Source organism: Mercenaria mercenaria, chromosome 11, assembly GCF_021730395.1.
Source record: "Mercenaria mercenaria strain notata chromosome 11, MADL_Memer_1, whole genome shotgun sequence".
Taxonomy (NCBI): domain Eukaryota; kingdom Metazoa; phylum Mollusca; class Bivalvia; order Venerida; family Veneridae; genus Mercenaria; species Mercenaria mercenaria.
Window position 1 is genome coordinate 43,891,675 of NC_069371.1, and position 17,740 is coordinate 43,909,414.

The 17,740-nt window shown below is 35.9% G+C and overlaps 1 protein-coding gene across 2 annotated transcripts; it reads right to left on the bottom strand.

Moving 5' to 3' along the window:
* Window positions 1-3,606: 3,606 nt before the first annotated feature.
* LOC123532769 (uncharacterized) lies at window positions 3,607-7,655 on the bottom strand. Of its 2 annotated transcripts, none has more exons than XM_053517282.1 (3): window positions 7,529-7,655; window positions 6,154-6,353; window positions 3,607-5,819 (listed from the first exon to the last, which is right to left on the bottom strand). In XM_053517282.1, exons 2-3 carry the CDS (start codon window positions 6,337-6,339, stop codon window positions 4,488-4,490), a joined length of 1,518 nt encoding a protein of 505 aa, XP_053373257.1. In that variant the 5' UTR covers window positions 6,340-6,353; window positions 7,529-7,655; the 3' UTR covers window positions 3,607-4,487. The 2 variants fall into 2 exon arrangements, with proteins under 2 accessions (XP_053373257.1, XP_053373256.1); XM_053517281.1 differs by lacking the exon at window positions 7,529-7,655 and adding an exon at window positions 7,253-7,478.
* Window positions 7,656-17,740: the final 10,085 nt, after the last annotated feature.

Sequence of the window (17,740 nt, forward strand, 5' to 3'; positions counted from 1 at the left end):
GTGCACTACATTTTATGTGCATTACAGATTGTTTTTCTTTGGAAACGTATATTCAATAACCGGTTTCTGTATTGGTACGTAACTTGGTGTATCTTGCGAAAAAAACGTGCACTACTGTATGTAAATGTATGAAATTGTATTAGTTGACAGTCGTTGCTTTGACTAAAATATGGCATCAGAAAATAATACTTCTGCTTCTGAAACTTCTGAAACTAGAAATGACTTAAATTATTCTGATTTAAACAAAGTCATTTATACGGAATGTTATAAAGGTTATCGGTAAACTGAGACTGAAAAATTGATATAAAGTTGAAATATGAAATAGTTTATTTCACAGTTTATTGCTGACCTGAAAAATGACCTGTCTTATTTCATGTTCTCTTTAATTTTGCAGATATGTAAGGAGGAAAAAGTTTCCGGAGAGCTGAAGCTACCAGTAGGTAATGCTTTGGAACGGGCGGCAAAGTACATTGGTGTATCTGAACGCGCCCTTTACAGGATACAAAAGACAGAGCCGACACAGCAACGCTAAACAAAAACAGACAAAGTAACCATTGACGACTTTGACCGAGCTGTCGTCCGATACAGTGCACGAATTCCTAGTTTACCGGAAGGAATTACCAACTATAAAAAGTAGAAAATCATTGAAAGAAAAGATTGGCTACATAGGAGGAAAGGAACATCTCCGCTTTTTTCTCTTTTATTTATTTATTTTTTGGTGGGGGCGGGGGGGGGGGGAAGGTTAACTCCGTTTTTAACAGTATTTCAGTCGAAAAACGGCGTTACCCCGCCCCCCCCCCCCGAAAAAAGAACAAAAAGCTTCTCACTATCATCTTTTTAAGTGTTGTACCTATCATTAATAAATGATGGTCTTGTTAAGAGGCAGAGAGGCAGACTGTTTAGGGTCAGGTACCGCTAAGGTCTTGATCACTGTGGTAAAAAATTGTAATAATGTTGGCTAAAGTTTTACGGCAAACTTTTAATTTTAACTTCCCAAAAAACTTTAGCCGGAACTATTAAAATATTTGACCCTAGTGACCTTGACCTTAAGGATATGTGACTATGACTAGATATCTACTCCTTTCCTAGACCCATATAAGAAGTTTTATATTAATAAGGGCAGTGGTTAAGAAGATACAGTGAAACTGATAAGCGGCGACATCGATGCCAACGCGACGGCAGGGCAAATACAACAGCATCTTTATTCTTCGGATAATCGAGGTAGAATGGGCAAAGGGGAGAAAAATAGATGATTCTAGCTCAGGTTATATAACAATTCCAAGCTTTAAATATTCTTTGAAGGCGATACAATTACAAAATCGACCTGTTTACGTGCGGAGTCTGAACTAAGCAAAAAGGGCTCATTTATGCGAAATAAAGGATTTTAAATGCAGATACTGCATGAATGATACGATTAAAGACGCTTCCACAATAAAACTTCATCAAGGATGTGGTATGGCGGGGCAAAGACTGTCGACATCAATACGCTTTGCCACAACTTCTTAGCAACATCTTTGGACCACATTTCCATTTAGTATAGCAGTTTAAAAGTAAATATGTTTCGCATGTGTCATACTTAAATGTTGTTTCTTTCTCCTTACAATGCTTCAATGTGCGTTTTATAACCGAAACTTTTACTACATGTATAACACCCATAAAGTCTTGAATCTAGGTATTTGTCTTTGTGCCTTCAATAACTAAGCTTTCCATAAAACTTGTCGATACATTTCAAATTTATAGTTTTGAATGCTCTGTTAATACATATTTTATCAGAGTAAATCTGTTGTTATAGTGCTAGCTACAAATTTCACATAACATTTTCAAACCTTAATGAATTGACCATGCGTGTTGTCTAATGTCGTACATATATGAAAATGACTTCTTGCATTTGTAACATTTCACAGCTATTTAGCCATGAACACGTTTATGTCAATATGAATATTTCCTATATACTGTTAAATACTTGCGTTTTATACAACGAAATTCCTTTTTTTATTATCTCTTGTCTAGTGAATGATTGTCTCTGCACATATCCTGTGTTCCACGCATACACTTTCATCTTCCTCAGATGAAATCTTCGTCGTTGATTCTTGGTAACACAGTAAGTGAGAAACAAGAACACAGTTTTAGTTTTCGATGAGACGTTGTAACAATCGTGTAGAGTTTGCTAAACGAGAGGATATGACAAGATTTTGTAAATACAAATGTAGATTCAGAAAAGCATATACAATTGACAACATTTGATTGATTGTAACTTTACGTAACATTCGAACCAGTAATACTGACAATGATTGAGATGACATGTGACATGTTGTATTGGATTAAGCAATAAAAAGTAAAGTTATGATATGATGAAGATATATAAAAAGTCCGTTACATCTTGAAATTGCGTATATGCTCCGAACAGAAATATTTATCGCCTTAAAAGTCTCCATTCTTAAAATGTCTATGTCGAAACCACGATTCCAGTAGGCAAACCCTATCCTGTACTCACAGTTCTATTATAAGTATTTGTTTGGTAACACATGTTTTAAAACAAATTTAACATTTTCTTCTTTCTACTTTCCGTGCAACTACCTGTTTCTTTTGATGATCCAGCTTGTAGATGCGGTAGAACTGTAGGTTGCATTTTAATGATGTATCTGTGGATGGTTCCTGAACGTTTACTCCATCAAAATATATGTAATATAAAACTCGCGACAGTTAAAAATACAAGACACGCAACTACCACTTAAATATCTATCCGTCTTATGAGTAGCAGCACTGTCTGACGCTGTTTTCCAGTTAACCATTAACTCGGCTTTAGTCAAATCAGACAATTCATCCATTTTAAAATGTAGAGACATTCTTTTTTTCATAGATCTAAATCGAATATACAATACATTTGTCTCTTTTGTTAAAATATTACATACCGAATGTTATAAAGCTGAATGCAGATGAGCGGTGATACGTTTTTACATTTTTCTGAATTGTAGGACGTCTGCTATTAAAAGTTTATTCCTACTGCCAGAATCCTCAATATATCTTAGTTTTACTTAGCCCGTAAGATGGCTTTTGGGCTTTGAAGCATGCCCTTTCTTACTTTTTAAGGATTATTTCTCTTCGTCAGCTTCTGGAATAAACAGTTATTTTCCATAGCCCAATTTCTGTATCACATGTATTGCATTTCATGTCAAGCTTTATTTCATGAGTTTACAAAGGTACCGTTTTCAACTTTCAACTTTCAAAACGCATATTTATAAAACAGAATAACATACCATTCTAAATGCGAACCGTGTACTATCTTTAGGAGCAAAGTGCATTTGTATAACATACGTCATAAACGCACGAAAATAACATTTAAAAAGTTTTCTAGTTTTAAAGGAGAAAGTATTTTAATTCCATTTATTGCAGCTATCAAAATATTAGAACACCCTTTACCACGTTTCTATTTGTTACGGACAAATAGACCATGTAGCTGTAATTGATATCGACTGATTGCTAAAACAAAATGTCACCATAGACAATTCCTAGGTAACCATAAGTTAGAACTGGAAAAGATGGATTTCGCTCAGTTACTTCAGTTTAGAATGTGATGTGTAACTTAATACAAAAATAACGCGAACGGGGAATTTAAATTGATTTAATGAAATTTATTAATACTATTACAGAAATAATGTTTTCACTCAATATGAGGTATTGCGAGCAAACATTATATATCTCAAGCTTGCATGGAGACCAAATTTAAGTTGCATTTTGGGATGATTGCATCAATGTCAACACCATTGTCACTAACCGTGTTTACTAAATGATTGTATATCAAGAACTTTAGCTATTAATGAGGTTCTTGTTATTAAAACAGAATAAGTTATTTAAGTTATGGCAAAGACATCTTTATGACACACGAATTGAGCGTTTATCTTTCATTTTAGTTTGATATCGATCATTTCACTTGTTTCATTTGAATCCCATTTTAGAAATAAAATGTGGAACATAGAAATAAGATAACATGGTGCAGGTTTTAAAACAGTCTTTTAACCACATAAATAACCATCATGTCATTTTTATTAGTCTGTCATGAAGCGTCCTATTAAAATTGATAAAATATGTGATGTGATGTTATTCTACTTAAAGCACAATATTTAAGCTAATGGCTAATGTCACTGGCATGTTCATGGTTTAGTTATTAACTGTTGTCACTATGGCTTCTTGGCTAATTTGTCTGCTGTTTTCCTGTACAAAATTATGTAAAGAGTTTGTTGCTTTTTTGGGGTGTGGGGGGGGGGGGGGGGGGGGGGTGTGGTTATTGATCAATCCTCAGCAACACTTGTGCTTGTTTCACTATACACTTGCAAACTTTGGTAGAAATTTTAATAATTTGGTATCTTAACAACGTTTGATACAGTCAATATGGAGAAAAACAATCATTTGACTTTATGCCTTGCATAATAATAACACATAGAATCTTATCAAAAAGGCTCAAGCTTTCCAGCCTTTACGTGCTTCTCCTATATAGTTAACATTTGACCTATTTCTAATCCACTTAGCATTTTTTCTCTTCCACTCGCATGCGCAGCTATGCGTGATGGTATTCTTTGTGTTTCGCCAGCCGGGAGAAGTGTTGCTAATGCTTGACCCATCCTTTTACCCCATTCAATGGCACTATGATTTTTGAATGGGTGAACATGCACCCAGACATTTTTGTCTAACGTGTAGTGTTCAAAATCTGTGATGATACTTGCAGTCTCAAGAGTAGCTTGTACCATATTCCATGAAGCTATCGGGAATTCGCCTCCTCCTACGTCTAAGTAGATCTTTTGTTCGGGGCGATTATTATGAAACAAAGGGTTTTTAAGCGTCTTGTTAATGAAATGGAAATCAAATTCGAAATAAGATGAATTGTTTATTGGCCAAAAGAATGGGGACGACTGACAGGCAGCAAAGGAAAACACATTTGGGCGTGTCCAAACGGCGTAGCAAGACATGAGTCCTCCGAGCGAATATCCCATTATGCCTAAGTTATCAGATTGCAATCGCGTTAAAGCGAGCTTGTTGGCAAATGGGAGAGCTTCTTTCACTAAGAAATCTAACATGTTGTCAGCTACTCCACCGACTTTGACTTTCCTTCCACAGAAATCCAAAAGATATGGGATAAAGCCATTGGGATATGTTGCATTTTCCGGTACACAACCATCACAGTTATCTTCAAACGTGCCATTTATACAATTTGAAAACAAAAATGGACTAACAATTGGTGCAAGCAGATCATACCTTTCTTTTCCATCATTTCTGTAATCACCAAACCCTATTATTGCATATTCTTCTGACACTGCATGCGGATAAATTGGACCTTCCAGATTGTTCTTGAAGTATTTAGCAAAATGTAGATCGAGATCCAGAACGAATACCACAGGATAAGTTTTATATGTATTTTCATTAAAACTAGGAGGTGTATACATCGTTTCATTTCTCTCTTTGCCGATGTATGTAGAATTTATCAAAAAACTACTAATAACACCCGTTTTCTGATAAAACCACGGGTATGAAATAAAGACAGGTTTCTCTACAAAGTACAGCGATGTTTTAGATATTGGAAGATTAATGGAGAAGTTAGCACCCACCATATCGTCGCAGTCATCCGCCAGTACACGGTACTGAAGTTTATTGCCAGGAAGATAGACGGATTTTGAACGTGTTTGACATTGATATTTGGTAACAACTGATTTATATGTGATGTTTATCCCCCATGTATCATTACTAATCTTTGAGAGACGTTTACCCTTGTTCCAATTTAGACAGAGCCCATTGCCCCGAATGTATAATGTTGTTCGTCCATGGCTCTGTAATAGATAATTGATACTATCATACCTCAGAATTAACACTAAATATCTAAATGTAAAGTTTCCAAATGTCAACGGGGATATTTTTTCGGATGCAAAATTTCAAGAGTGCCAATGATTTGATGGAGCGACTAAGAAAGCATTTTATGTGTGACATTCTGTGTTGTTTTCCAGACATATATAAATATTATTGATAATTAAATAAATATTATAGGATGAACCAAAGTATTTAGAAAACATTTGTCTCGCTTTTTGACGATTGTAAAATAATTACTGACTGAGGTGTTTTAATGTTACTGTTTTATTGTTTCAAAATCTATGAAAATAATCATACATGTAAAACAGACTCCGGATATTTCACCACGATTGTGAATGTCAAATTCTCTCTTTGAGCATCGTTGACTTTTCCGTGACACATTTTGTTGTAACACATCCCCACTTTTCCGTCAGGTAGTGTACATTCCGTGTAATCTACACGATTTAAAACCGACAAACACACAATGAAAACAAACTGGTACATGTCGGTTTAAGAATCTGTAAGAAGAAGCGATAAGGAGTAATAAGTATCAATAGAAACGAAACCAAAGCAGATAGAAATCTTATACCACTGGTATTGAAAAACTAACGTAAATGCATGACGTAAATTGTTTTCCTTCAAATTACATATTTCCGCAATACTAACTGCACAACTTCCATGTAATATTTTACGAAGTAAGTATACATGTTAATAAAAGCACATGACACAGATAATAAAAGACTTTAAAGGCAATACACTCATGAACATTTATGGTTATATTTACTTCGCATCTATACAATATGAGCAAGGCAGGATTTCTGCTTGATGCCGAGGTGCATTTTTGCTCATTTTTTTAGATGGATGTACTCGTATAATAGATAAATTTTCTATCCCTGATGCCTATTAGGTCAATTGCCGAGACATGAACACGTGCCTGAATAAAGTCACCAACTTACGGCAAACCAGATGGAGGGCTTCTTCACTTGGAACATGTCTGAGCACTAATTGGGGGAGGGGGGGTGTGTAACCCTCAAATTTTATTCTAGACCAGCGACCAGAAAGATCCGGCGACGGACCGAATGCAACATACTAGCCGTCCGAAATTTACCATCGTACAATAAATATTTGTTTGTTAATCGACATTAAAAGATGATTTCTTTGAGAAAAAACAACAACAACAAACTAAAAATAATTCTCAGCAAAGAATTATCATTGTCATTTGCTTATATGCATGTATTTGTTCTTATTCTACTTGTTTACATAAAAGCTTAACAGTAGATCTACCGATTCATTAGCATCACAGACACTTAACTACTTTCATGAAAGTAAATTACTGGTTAACAGGAATACTCGATTAATATATTTATTCAAACTATACCTTTTCCAGTGACAAATTTTAATAAAACCAATTATTTACCTTAATATTTTCATCAAAGTGTCAACGTTCTGCTTTAAAGAATGTTTGCAGTAATGTTTGCAGTAATATTCCATCCATAAAGTCATTTACGATTAATAAATTAAATTAATTTCAATTTAAGTATTTAACAATGCACGATCTACTGTAAAGACTATAGACATTTATTTTAAAGACTATATTGACAATCCATTTTCAAAATTAAGTAATTACAGGCTATGTTTATTAAAACTAGCATAAACGTATTTTAGTGAAAGACTGTTAAAAAAGCATATATACCTGTCCACAACAAAGCCGATGGCAAATTGAGTGATATAATAAGACACAATGTTCACATTATTTATACGGAGGATATTTTTAAAGATTTCTCAATTGTCATAATTTACATTTCATTACCTTGCCTGTTAAGGACAATACGTGCTTAGATAATCTATTCTTCAGATTAATAAATATGCAGGTTAGGTCCGTATAATCAAGTATGAGTTTATTCGTTAGTTTAACACATATAATTTAGTGTTTGAACGAATTCTACTGTCTGTAAAATATATTCAACGACATTTTAATGAGAACATTTCGTGTATGATTGAACTCCAAAATTTTAGTTTATATCACATTTTATCATAATATTCATTCATCGTATGATAATCAATAAAAGGACAATTTGAAATTTGAGTTGCTTATACAGTTAAAATCTTATTTTAAGTATCTATGCCTCTTTATTTGGTTTGTCTCATTTCAATCCCTTTGTGCTACTACTTCGTGTTATGTTTTATAAAGTTATCAGTTAGGCACATACTTCTTTCTATTTTTAATGAAGGCTGATGCACCGATGTAACCTACGATTATATTATCAGGCACAGACGTTTACCTTGGTAGAAACATTCGCCTTACGTTCGCCTGCTGTATGGCATGACTCGAACTCATAGAAGTTAGGAGCAAGGGAGCTCAGTCACGGTGGTCCCCGTTTCCAGTTTATGGAAAGCACTACAGTACCAAGCAGTAGCAAAACATAAATTGTTAATACTGTGAAAGGTAAACTATTGTTACTGCAATTAAAATACCATTTATTTACCTTTGTTTAGTATTATTACATACACAGTTGACAATGTAATGGGATATGATTATAAAATAAACGAAAAAAATGGACATACATGTTTGCAACTCTCTTAAATGGGACCAATAAGGTATTCGTTTAGATTTATTGTCGGCATTGTCCCTTCATTGAGTGATAGCCCCCAAACTATCATCGTACCTCTATACCTACTGAGTATTTGCAAATTCAGCATCAAAATTATGCAGAACCCGGAAACTATGATAAAAGCTGATGCGTAATTATTGACAAGGTTTTCACCAATCAACGTGCTTAAATTGCCATTTACATATTAAGTTGACAGTACTCAGAAATGTATTTGTGAAACTTCCCCTTCGATGATTGATGTTTATCGTTATATAAGTTTTTTGAGATAATGATAATACATTTTGTACGTTGAATAATAAACAATACACTGTAAATTATATTTATTTATAAGGATCTAGTATACCATAATGTTACAAATTTGAGAGACAATTTCGTGACTTTTATGGAACGGGTATAGGTCTGTTACTTATTTTAGAGTCGATTTCGTGACTTTAATGGGACGGGACAATGTCTGATTTTTGACCATTTTATTATTCATGGGTGGATCTTAAAGAGATATGGCACAGAAAATAATAAAATGAAAGCGCTTTTCGGACATAACATTGTTTCAATAGATCTTCAAGATCTTTTTAAACATTCAATCATTCAATCACTCAAAATGAAACTTTGATAATAAAGTACATGTGTATACAAACAAATGTAGTAAAGTAAATACACAGGTCAATTTGATAAATTTGCATTTTCTGGACTTAAGAGTTTTGTTGTTAATAATTTGAAAATATCAAATCAATACAAATGAACTGATTATTTTCGCCTTTTCATTCATTGGTATAGTAGTGTCGTTGTGATGCGAAACCAAGCAAGAAAGCAAAGAACATGTCTATAACTAACTAGTCCGTCGGTAAATACACACGCAAAATACTACACCTAAAGCATTCAGTGCGACTTCTTCCCAGCAGCGCATAATCAGGGTAGCTAACTAGTATATGAAAGTTTAAAACACAACTTCATCGTGTCGTCCGTGTTCAAACACGTGTAAGCTTTACATTTGAATGCATTCCTGTCGAAGACCATGACCACTGAAACATGAATCAGGATTTTCTCGTGACTGACAAGATACACCATGAACAAGTTAAAATGCTACAACTCACATATTTTCCATTTTTACACCATGATGAATCGTCGTATCTTAAAATGTAAAATTGAAGTCTAATCATATTATGAACATTAAAGGCGCTTGCTACAGTTTTTCCAGACAGGTCGATATTTATCCCAACACCGTGCCAATTTGGTTGTGTTTCTAATCGATGTAGCTCATTCCAAAGTTGGAGCGGTCTTCTGCGCATGCCCGGAAGTGATTATCTAATGTCGCGTACGGCAAAAATTCGCAAATTATTGTATGTTCGCATGCATTTAATGTATAATATGTATAATATACTGACTAGAAGTTAGGGTAAGTATCACCATGGTTACAAAATATATACATTTAAAGTACTTTTAGTTCAAATTGCTTCAATTGCAAAGATGAAAGGAGGCACGTAGAATTAGAGGTTTTAACAAAAACCATGGCGCAATACAACTCATTTCAAATAATTTCACATAATAATAAACTTGTATACAAACTGCCAGAGGCCCTTGTCCCCATCACGAGGTTGTAAAGAAAAATGGATTTGCAACAGGGATATGTACATCGAAAAAGTCTGTGATGACACAATGCCAGGGGCCCTTGTCCTCATAACACCGATGAATAATAAAGTCAGTAATAAAATGTCAGAGGCCCTTGTCCCCGTGACAGCGGTAAAAAAATAAAAGTCATGATATACAATAGACTAACATACAGCAACTAAAGTAAAACAGAGACAAAATAAAGGAACTAGGAATATGTACATCAAAAATGTCTGTGATGAGACAATGTCAGAGGCCCTTGTCCTCATATCACCGATGAATAATAAGGTCAGTAATAAAATGTCAGAGGCCCTTGTCCCCGTGACAGCGGTAAAAACATAAAAGTCATGATATACAATAGACTAACATACAGCGTAACTAAATTAAAAAAGAGGCAAAAAAAAAGGAACTTAATGTAATCAAGCGGTTTCTGTTCCCATCTTGAATGGTAAATTTATTTAATGACTAGTTACCACTAGAAAGATGTGAATAGAACCATATATACATTATACAAAAAGAACATAACAGTAACCTGAGAGGGGCCCTTGTCCCCAAAAAGGTTATATGAACTTAGGAGCAATTAGAAGCAGTTAATTAGCACTGTAACATAGGTATTCGAATATAGCTCTTATATGCTTTTGATGACCACCGGGCGACCCATTTGTTGAATCTGGATTTCAGCTAACCCTTGCTCAGCGGCTTTTGTAGCAGCACCTATACGAAAACTATGGCTTTTGTATTTGGTAGTGTCATAACCTGAGAATGTCAAGGCCAACTGAAGGTGTTTTGTAAAACAAGAGCGAGGTATAGGGGCGTCATTCATAAAGGCAAACAAGGGGCCATCGCTTTCTCTGCGCATATTTCAGTAAACCCAGAGATTATGAACTGGACACATGATAGGATCAATATTAGCAGATACAACAAGTGTTTTTGGGGATCCACTACTGTGTTTATAATTTCTGATTGTGAGGTCAACACTCAATAATTTTCCCGAGGAACCGTGACGATGAAAAGTCACATCTTGCTTTAGTAATGATGGACGTGACGAAGTACTTGTGACCTCACCAACTCGGAGAAAAGCATAGAACATTATCAAGAACATTGCATGCAGCAATGCTCTAGTGAAAGAACATGATGTAATGTAAGGTAAACTACGGATCAATGAGCGGAGGATGTTGGCAGTAATAGGCAGTCGTGCATCACTTTTTTTTGTAAGATTGCGATAACCTGCCAGAGATTTATGAGCAGTATCATCGGGCCACCGATGCAGCTGATGAAAATAACCAATAGCCGAGATATAAGTCGTGACTGTGGCCGGTGCGAATTGCTTTGAAAAACAATATGCGATGAACATCATAATGTTGGTTATGGATGCAGGGAAGAGGGTGGGGGTTGGGGGTTGGCAGACGTCATTGATAAACTGCTTATAAAGCCCCAGTGCTCTGTTATATGTTCGCCGACTAGACACTGACAAAGAACTTTCTAAAAGTTTGTGGAGAGTCGCCCTCAAAAGGCGAGACTGGCTGGTGGTAAGTCTATCCTAATCGAATTCTGATATGGGCAGTCCTTCAAAATTTCTCCACCTGAGGACGAGAAAGCAAATCTGCCAGATTATTGGACAAACCAGGCAAATGCCGTGCACGAAATAAAATGTTGTATTTTAAGGTAATAATGACAAAGCGACGAACTAACTTCATCAAATCTTTGTCTTTAGATGATTGTTTATTTATTATGGCTACAACAGCTTCGTTGTCTGAATGAAATGGGACACATTTATTTGCCAACTGCTCTGAAAACAATTCTACTGCTATAACGATAGGTACTAACTCTTTAAATGTAATATGAAACGCAGTATAGCATTTTGGCCAAGCAAATAAATGGAGGGACAATGAAGACTGCCAGCGTGTGTCCAGAAAAAGTGATTTTCCATTGAACTGATCCATGAATGTACCCCATGCCGTTAGATCAGCTCGTGCTTCAAGGGTAAGACAACGTTTGTGATTTGGGAGTTTGAGGCCAATAGTTAGATCAATGAGTCGACGAAGGAAAGCGCGTCCAGGTCTCATCACTCCACAAGCAAAATTTTGTAGCCCGATCAACGATTGAAGTTCTTTTAATGTGACTTTTTACGGCGTTGCATGACTTTAAGTGACTCTTTAATTGTTTCAAGTTTGTCCTCTGGCAAATGCGCCTCCATGAGGTTGGTCATGACCAGCAGATGACCTTTATTGATTTTGAGATCAGTAGGTCAATGTCACAGTGACCAGGAACAGTGAAACGGTTTCCGGGCGATAACTCAAGAACGCTTGGGCCTAGGATCATGAAACATGATAGGGAGGTTGGTCATGACCTGTAGATGGCCCCTATAGATTTTGAGGTCTGTAGGCTAAAGGTCAATGTCACATTGACCAGGAACAGTTAAACCCTTTCAGGACGATACCTTGAGAATGCTTCGGCCTAGGATCACTAAACTTAATAGGTAAGTTGATCATGACCAGCAGATGAACCCTGTTGTTTTTGAGGTCAATAGGTCAAAGGTCAATGTCGCATTGAACCAGAACAGTAGAATTTTGTTTACAGTAAGCAAATAATTTCTGTTCCTTGTGCAATTACTGAATGCATCAAGGGGGGCATTTCGTGTTCGACGAGCTCTTGTTGATATTAAGGTCAGTAGGTCAAAGGTAAAGGTCACAGTGACCGGAACAGTTAAACCGTTTCCGGAAGATAACTTAAGAACTCTTGGACGTAGGATCACGAAACGTAATATGAAGGTTGATCATGACAAGCAGATGGCCCCTATTGATTTTGAGGCCAGCAGGTCAAAGGTCACATTGACCGAGAACTGTAGAACGTTTTTCGCCAAATAACTAGTTGTAAATTACCAATAATTATTATGCCCCCCTTCCTCCCCCCACCAACCCCACTTCCTTCAAAGAAGGAGGGTTATATTGTTTTCAGATGTCGGCTGGTCGGTTGGTCAGTCTGTCGGCCCGTAGAGCAATCGGTTTCCGGATGATATTTCAAGAATTCTTGGGCCTAGGATAATGAAAGTTGATAGGATGGTTAGTCATGACCAGCAAATGAACCCTTTTAATTTTAAGGTCAGTAATCCAAAGGTCAAGCCGACAAGCCCATATTAGAACCCATAAATACCCAAAACACTGAGCATCCCAAACGGCGATAGTCACAGTGACCTGAAACGGTTTAAATGGTTTCCGGATTAGAACCTGAGAACGCTTGGGCCTAGAATAATGAAAGTTGATAGGTAGGTTGGTCATGACCAACAGATGACCGCTATTGATTTTGATATCAGTAGGTCAAAGGTCAAGGTCACAGTGACCCGGAACATTTTATCCGTTTCCGGACGATAACATGAGGACCCTTAGGCCTAGGATCACAAAACTTAATAGGATGGTTGATCAGGACCAACAGATGACACCCTAATGATTTTGAGGTCAGTATGTCAAAGGTCAAGGTCACATTGACCCAGAACAGTAGAACGTTTCTGCCAAATAATTAGAGAATGCTTTGATGTAAGATCACATTTGATACAGAGGTCACTTATGACTGGTAAATGACCCATAATTATTGATTTGAGGTCAGTACATCAAACGTCCAGTGCACAGTGACAGAATAATTTCTGTTCCTTGTGCAGTTACTGAATGCATTAAGGGAGTCATTTCGTGTTCTACAAGCTCTTGTTCCCTTTGTTCAGTAAAATGCGCTAATTGTCTGTTGATCAATAGCTAGGTTGTCATAGTGACCTTCAGACTGCAAGTTGTTTCGACACATTTGAACAGTATAATTATTATGGGGTGAGTGTCAGTAGAAGACTCGTCTTCGGGGTCAGAAGGGCAAAGACCGAATTCACAGTGACTAACCAGATTCTCTAAATAACTGGAGACGGCTTGAACCTATATATACAGTGGTTAATCTTCCGTGATTAATCAAAATAAGATGACTGCCTGTGGTCAGTAGATGACCTCTGTAAGGTCAAATGTCAGGGTCACACTAACCCTCAAACTAAAACCAATTTCTGCTTAATAACTGGAGAAACCTTTTTACGCAGTTTACAAACTTCACCAGATGACTGCCTGTGGTCAGTAGATGATTTCTGTAAGGTCAAATGTCAGGGTCACACTAACCCTCAAACTAAAACCAATTTCTGCTTAATAACTGGAGAAACCTTTTTACGCAGTGTACAAACTTCACCAGATGATTGTCTGTGGTCAAAAGATGATCACTGTTATTTTTGAGGTGTCAGAATAACTATCGTCCAATCCACTTCGCTCAATTATTAATTCGCACCAGAGCTGTTGCGATACCCCATGCGTCGTATGTATACCTTGTTTGTCAGCAAACTCATATCTCATTTATCACTAATTACAACAAAATGAACATCATACATGCTTTCCGCATGGTAAACCAACATAATGACATAGGTTTCTGAACCATTTCTTTCATTTTGATGAAACTGTACCCAAGTTTTTACTTAGCCTTTTTGTGCCCTCCATGAGTGGTGGGGGGCATATAGATTTGGTCTTGTCCGTCTGAAGTTCGTGACGCGCCTAGCTGAAAAAGTACTTGATATAAATTGATAAAACTTTTCATGAGTCTTTATCATGATATGAACTTGCGCACCTCCTATTTTTCGTTTGACTCCGCCCCCTATTTTTAGAGTTACGGCTCCTGAAATAGTCAAAAATGCACATTTTCACCTTGTGACATGCCTAGCTCAAAAAGTATTTGATACAGATTCATGAAACCTTGCATGAGTCTTAATCATGATATGAAGCGCCTAGCTCAAAAAGTATTTCATATAAATTGATTAAATCTTGTATGAGTCTTTGTCATGATATGAACTTGTGTACCTCCTATTTTTTGTCTGGCTCCGCCCCCTATTTTCAGAGTTATGGCCCCTGAAAAAGTCAAAAATGCACATTTTCACCTTGTGACGTACCTAAGTAAGTGTTGTACCTATCATTAATAAATGGTCTTGTTAAGAGGCAGAGAGGCAGATATTCGACTGTTTAGTGTCAGGTACCACAAAGGTTCTGATCACTGTGGTCAAAAAATGTAATAATGTTGGCTAAAGTTTTACGACAAACTTTTTAATTTCAACTTCCCGAAAAACTTTAGCCGGAACTATTAAAATATTTGACCCTAGTGACCTTGACCTTAAGGATATGTGACCATGACTTACCAGATATCTACTCCTTTTCTAGACCCATATAAGAAGTTTTATATTAATAAGGGCAGTGGTTAAGAAGATACAGTGAAATTGATAAGCGGCGATATCGATGCCAACGCGACGACAGGGCCAATACAACAGCATCTTTATTCTTTGGATAATCGAGGTAGAATGGGTAAAGGGGAGAATAATGATGATTCTAGCTCAGGTTATATAACAATTCCAAGTTTTAAATATTCTTCGAAGGTGATACAATAAATATTTATTACAAAATCGACCTGTTTAGGTGCGGAGTCTGAACTAAGCACATTTATGCGAAATAAAGGATTTTAAATGCAGATACTGCATGAATGATACGATTAAAGAAGCTTCCACAATAAAACTTCATCAAGGATGTGTTATGGCGGGGCAAAGACTGTCGACATAAAAACGCTTTGCCACAACTTCTTAGCAACATCTTTGGACCACATTTCCATTTAGTGTAGCAGTTTAAAAGTAAATATGTTTCGCATGTGTCATACTTAAATGTTGTTTCTTTCTCCTTACAATGCTTCAATGTGCGTTTTATAACCGAAACATTTACTACATGTATAACACCCATAAAGTCTTGAATCTAGGTATTTGTCTTTGTGCCTTTAATAACTAAGCTTTCCATAAAACTTGTCGATACATTTCAAATTTATAGTTTTGAATGCTCTGTTAACACATATTTTATCAGAGTAAATCTGTTGTAATAGTGCTAGCTACAAATTTCACATAACATTTTCAAACCTTAATGAATTGACCATGCGTGTTGTCTAATGTCGTACATATCTGAAAATGACTTCTTGCATTTGTAACATTTCACAGCTATTTAGCCATGAACACGTTTATGTCAATATGAATATTTCCTATATACTGTTAAATACTTGCGCTTTATACAACGAAATTCCTTTTTTTATTATCTCTTGTCTAGCGAATGATTGTCTCTGCACATATCCTGTGTTCCACGCATACATTTTCATCTTCCTCAGATGAAATCTCCGTCGTTGATACTTGGTAACACAGTAAGTGAGAAACAATAACACTGTTTTAGTTTTCGATGAGACGTTGTAACAATCGTGTAGAGTTTGATAAACGAGAGGATATGACAGGATTTTGTAAAAGCATTCGAACCAGTAATACTGACAATGATTGAGATGACATGTGACATGTTGTATTGGATTAAGCAATAAAAAGTAAAGTTATGATATGATGAAGATATATAAAAAGTCCGTTACATATTGAAATTGCGTATATGCTCCGGACAGAGATATTTATCGTCTGAAAAGTCTCCATTCTAAAAATGTCTATGCCGAAACCACGATTCCAGTAGGCAAACCCTATCCTGTACTCACAGTTCTATTATAAGTATTTGTTTGGTAACACATATTTTAAAACAAATTTAACATTTTCTTCTTTCTACTTCCAGCGCAACTACCTGTTTCTTTTGATGATCCAGCTTGTAGATGCGATAGAACTATAGGTTGCATAGTTCACGTTTCATTTCTCTCTTCCTTTTCCCCTCCTTTAATGATACTGTATCTTGTGGATGGTTCCTGAACGTTTACTCCATTAAAATATATGTAATATAAAACTCTCGACAGTTAAAAATACAAGACACGCAACTACCACTTAAATATCTATCCGTCTTATGAGTAGCAGCACTGTCTGACTCTGTTTTACAGTTAACCATTAACTCGGCTTTAGTCAAATTAGACAATTCATCCATTTTAAAAAGTAGAGACATTCTATTTTTCATAGATCTAAATCGAATATACAATACATTTGTCTCTTTTGTTAAAATATTACATACCGAATGTTATAAGGCTGAATGCAAATGAGCGGTGATATGTTTTTACATTTTTCTGAATTGTAGGACGTCTGCTATTAAAAGTTTATTCTTACTGTCAGAATCCTCAATATATCTTAGTTTACTTAGCCCGTAAGATAGCTTTTGGGCTTTGAAGCATGCCCTTTCTTTCTTTCTAAGGATTATTTCTCTTCGTCGGCTTCTGGAATAAACAGTTATTTTCCATAGCCCAATTTCTGTATCACATGTATTGCATTTCATGTCAAACTTTATTTCATGAGTTTACAAAAGGTACCGTTTTCAACTTTCAACTTTCAAAACGCATATTTATAAAACAGAATAACATACCATTCTAGCTGCGAACCGTGTACTGTCTTTAGGAGCAAAGTGCATTTGTATAACATACGTCATAAACGCACGAAAATAACATTTAAAAAGTTTTCTAGTTTTAAAGGAGAATGTATTTTAATTCCATTTATTGCAGCTATCAAAATATTAGAACACCCTTTACCACGTTTCTATTTGTTACGGTCAAATAGATCATGTAGCTGTAGTTGATACCGACTGATTGCTAAAACAAAATATCACCATAGACAATTCCTAGGTAACCATAAGTTAGAACTGGAAAAGATGGATTTCGCTCAGTTACTTCAGTTTAGAATGTGA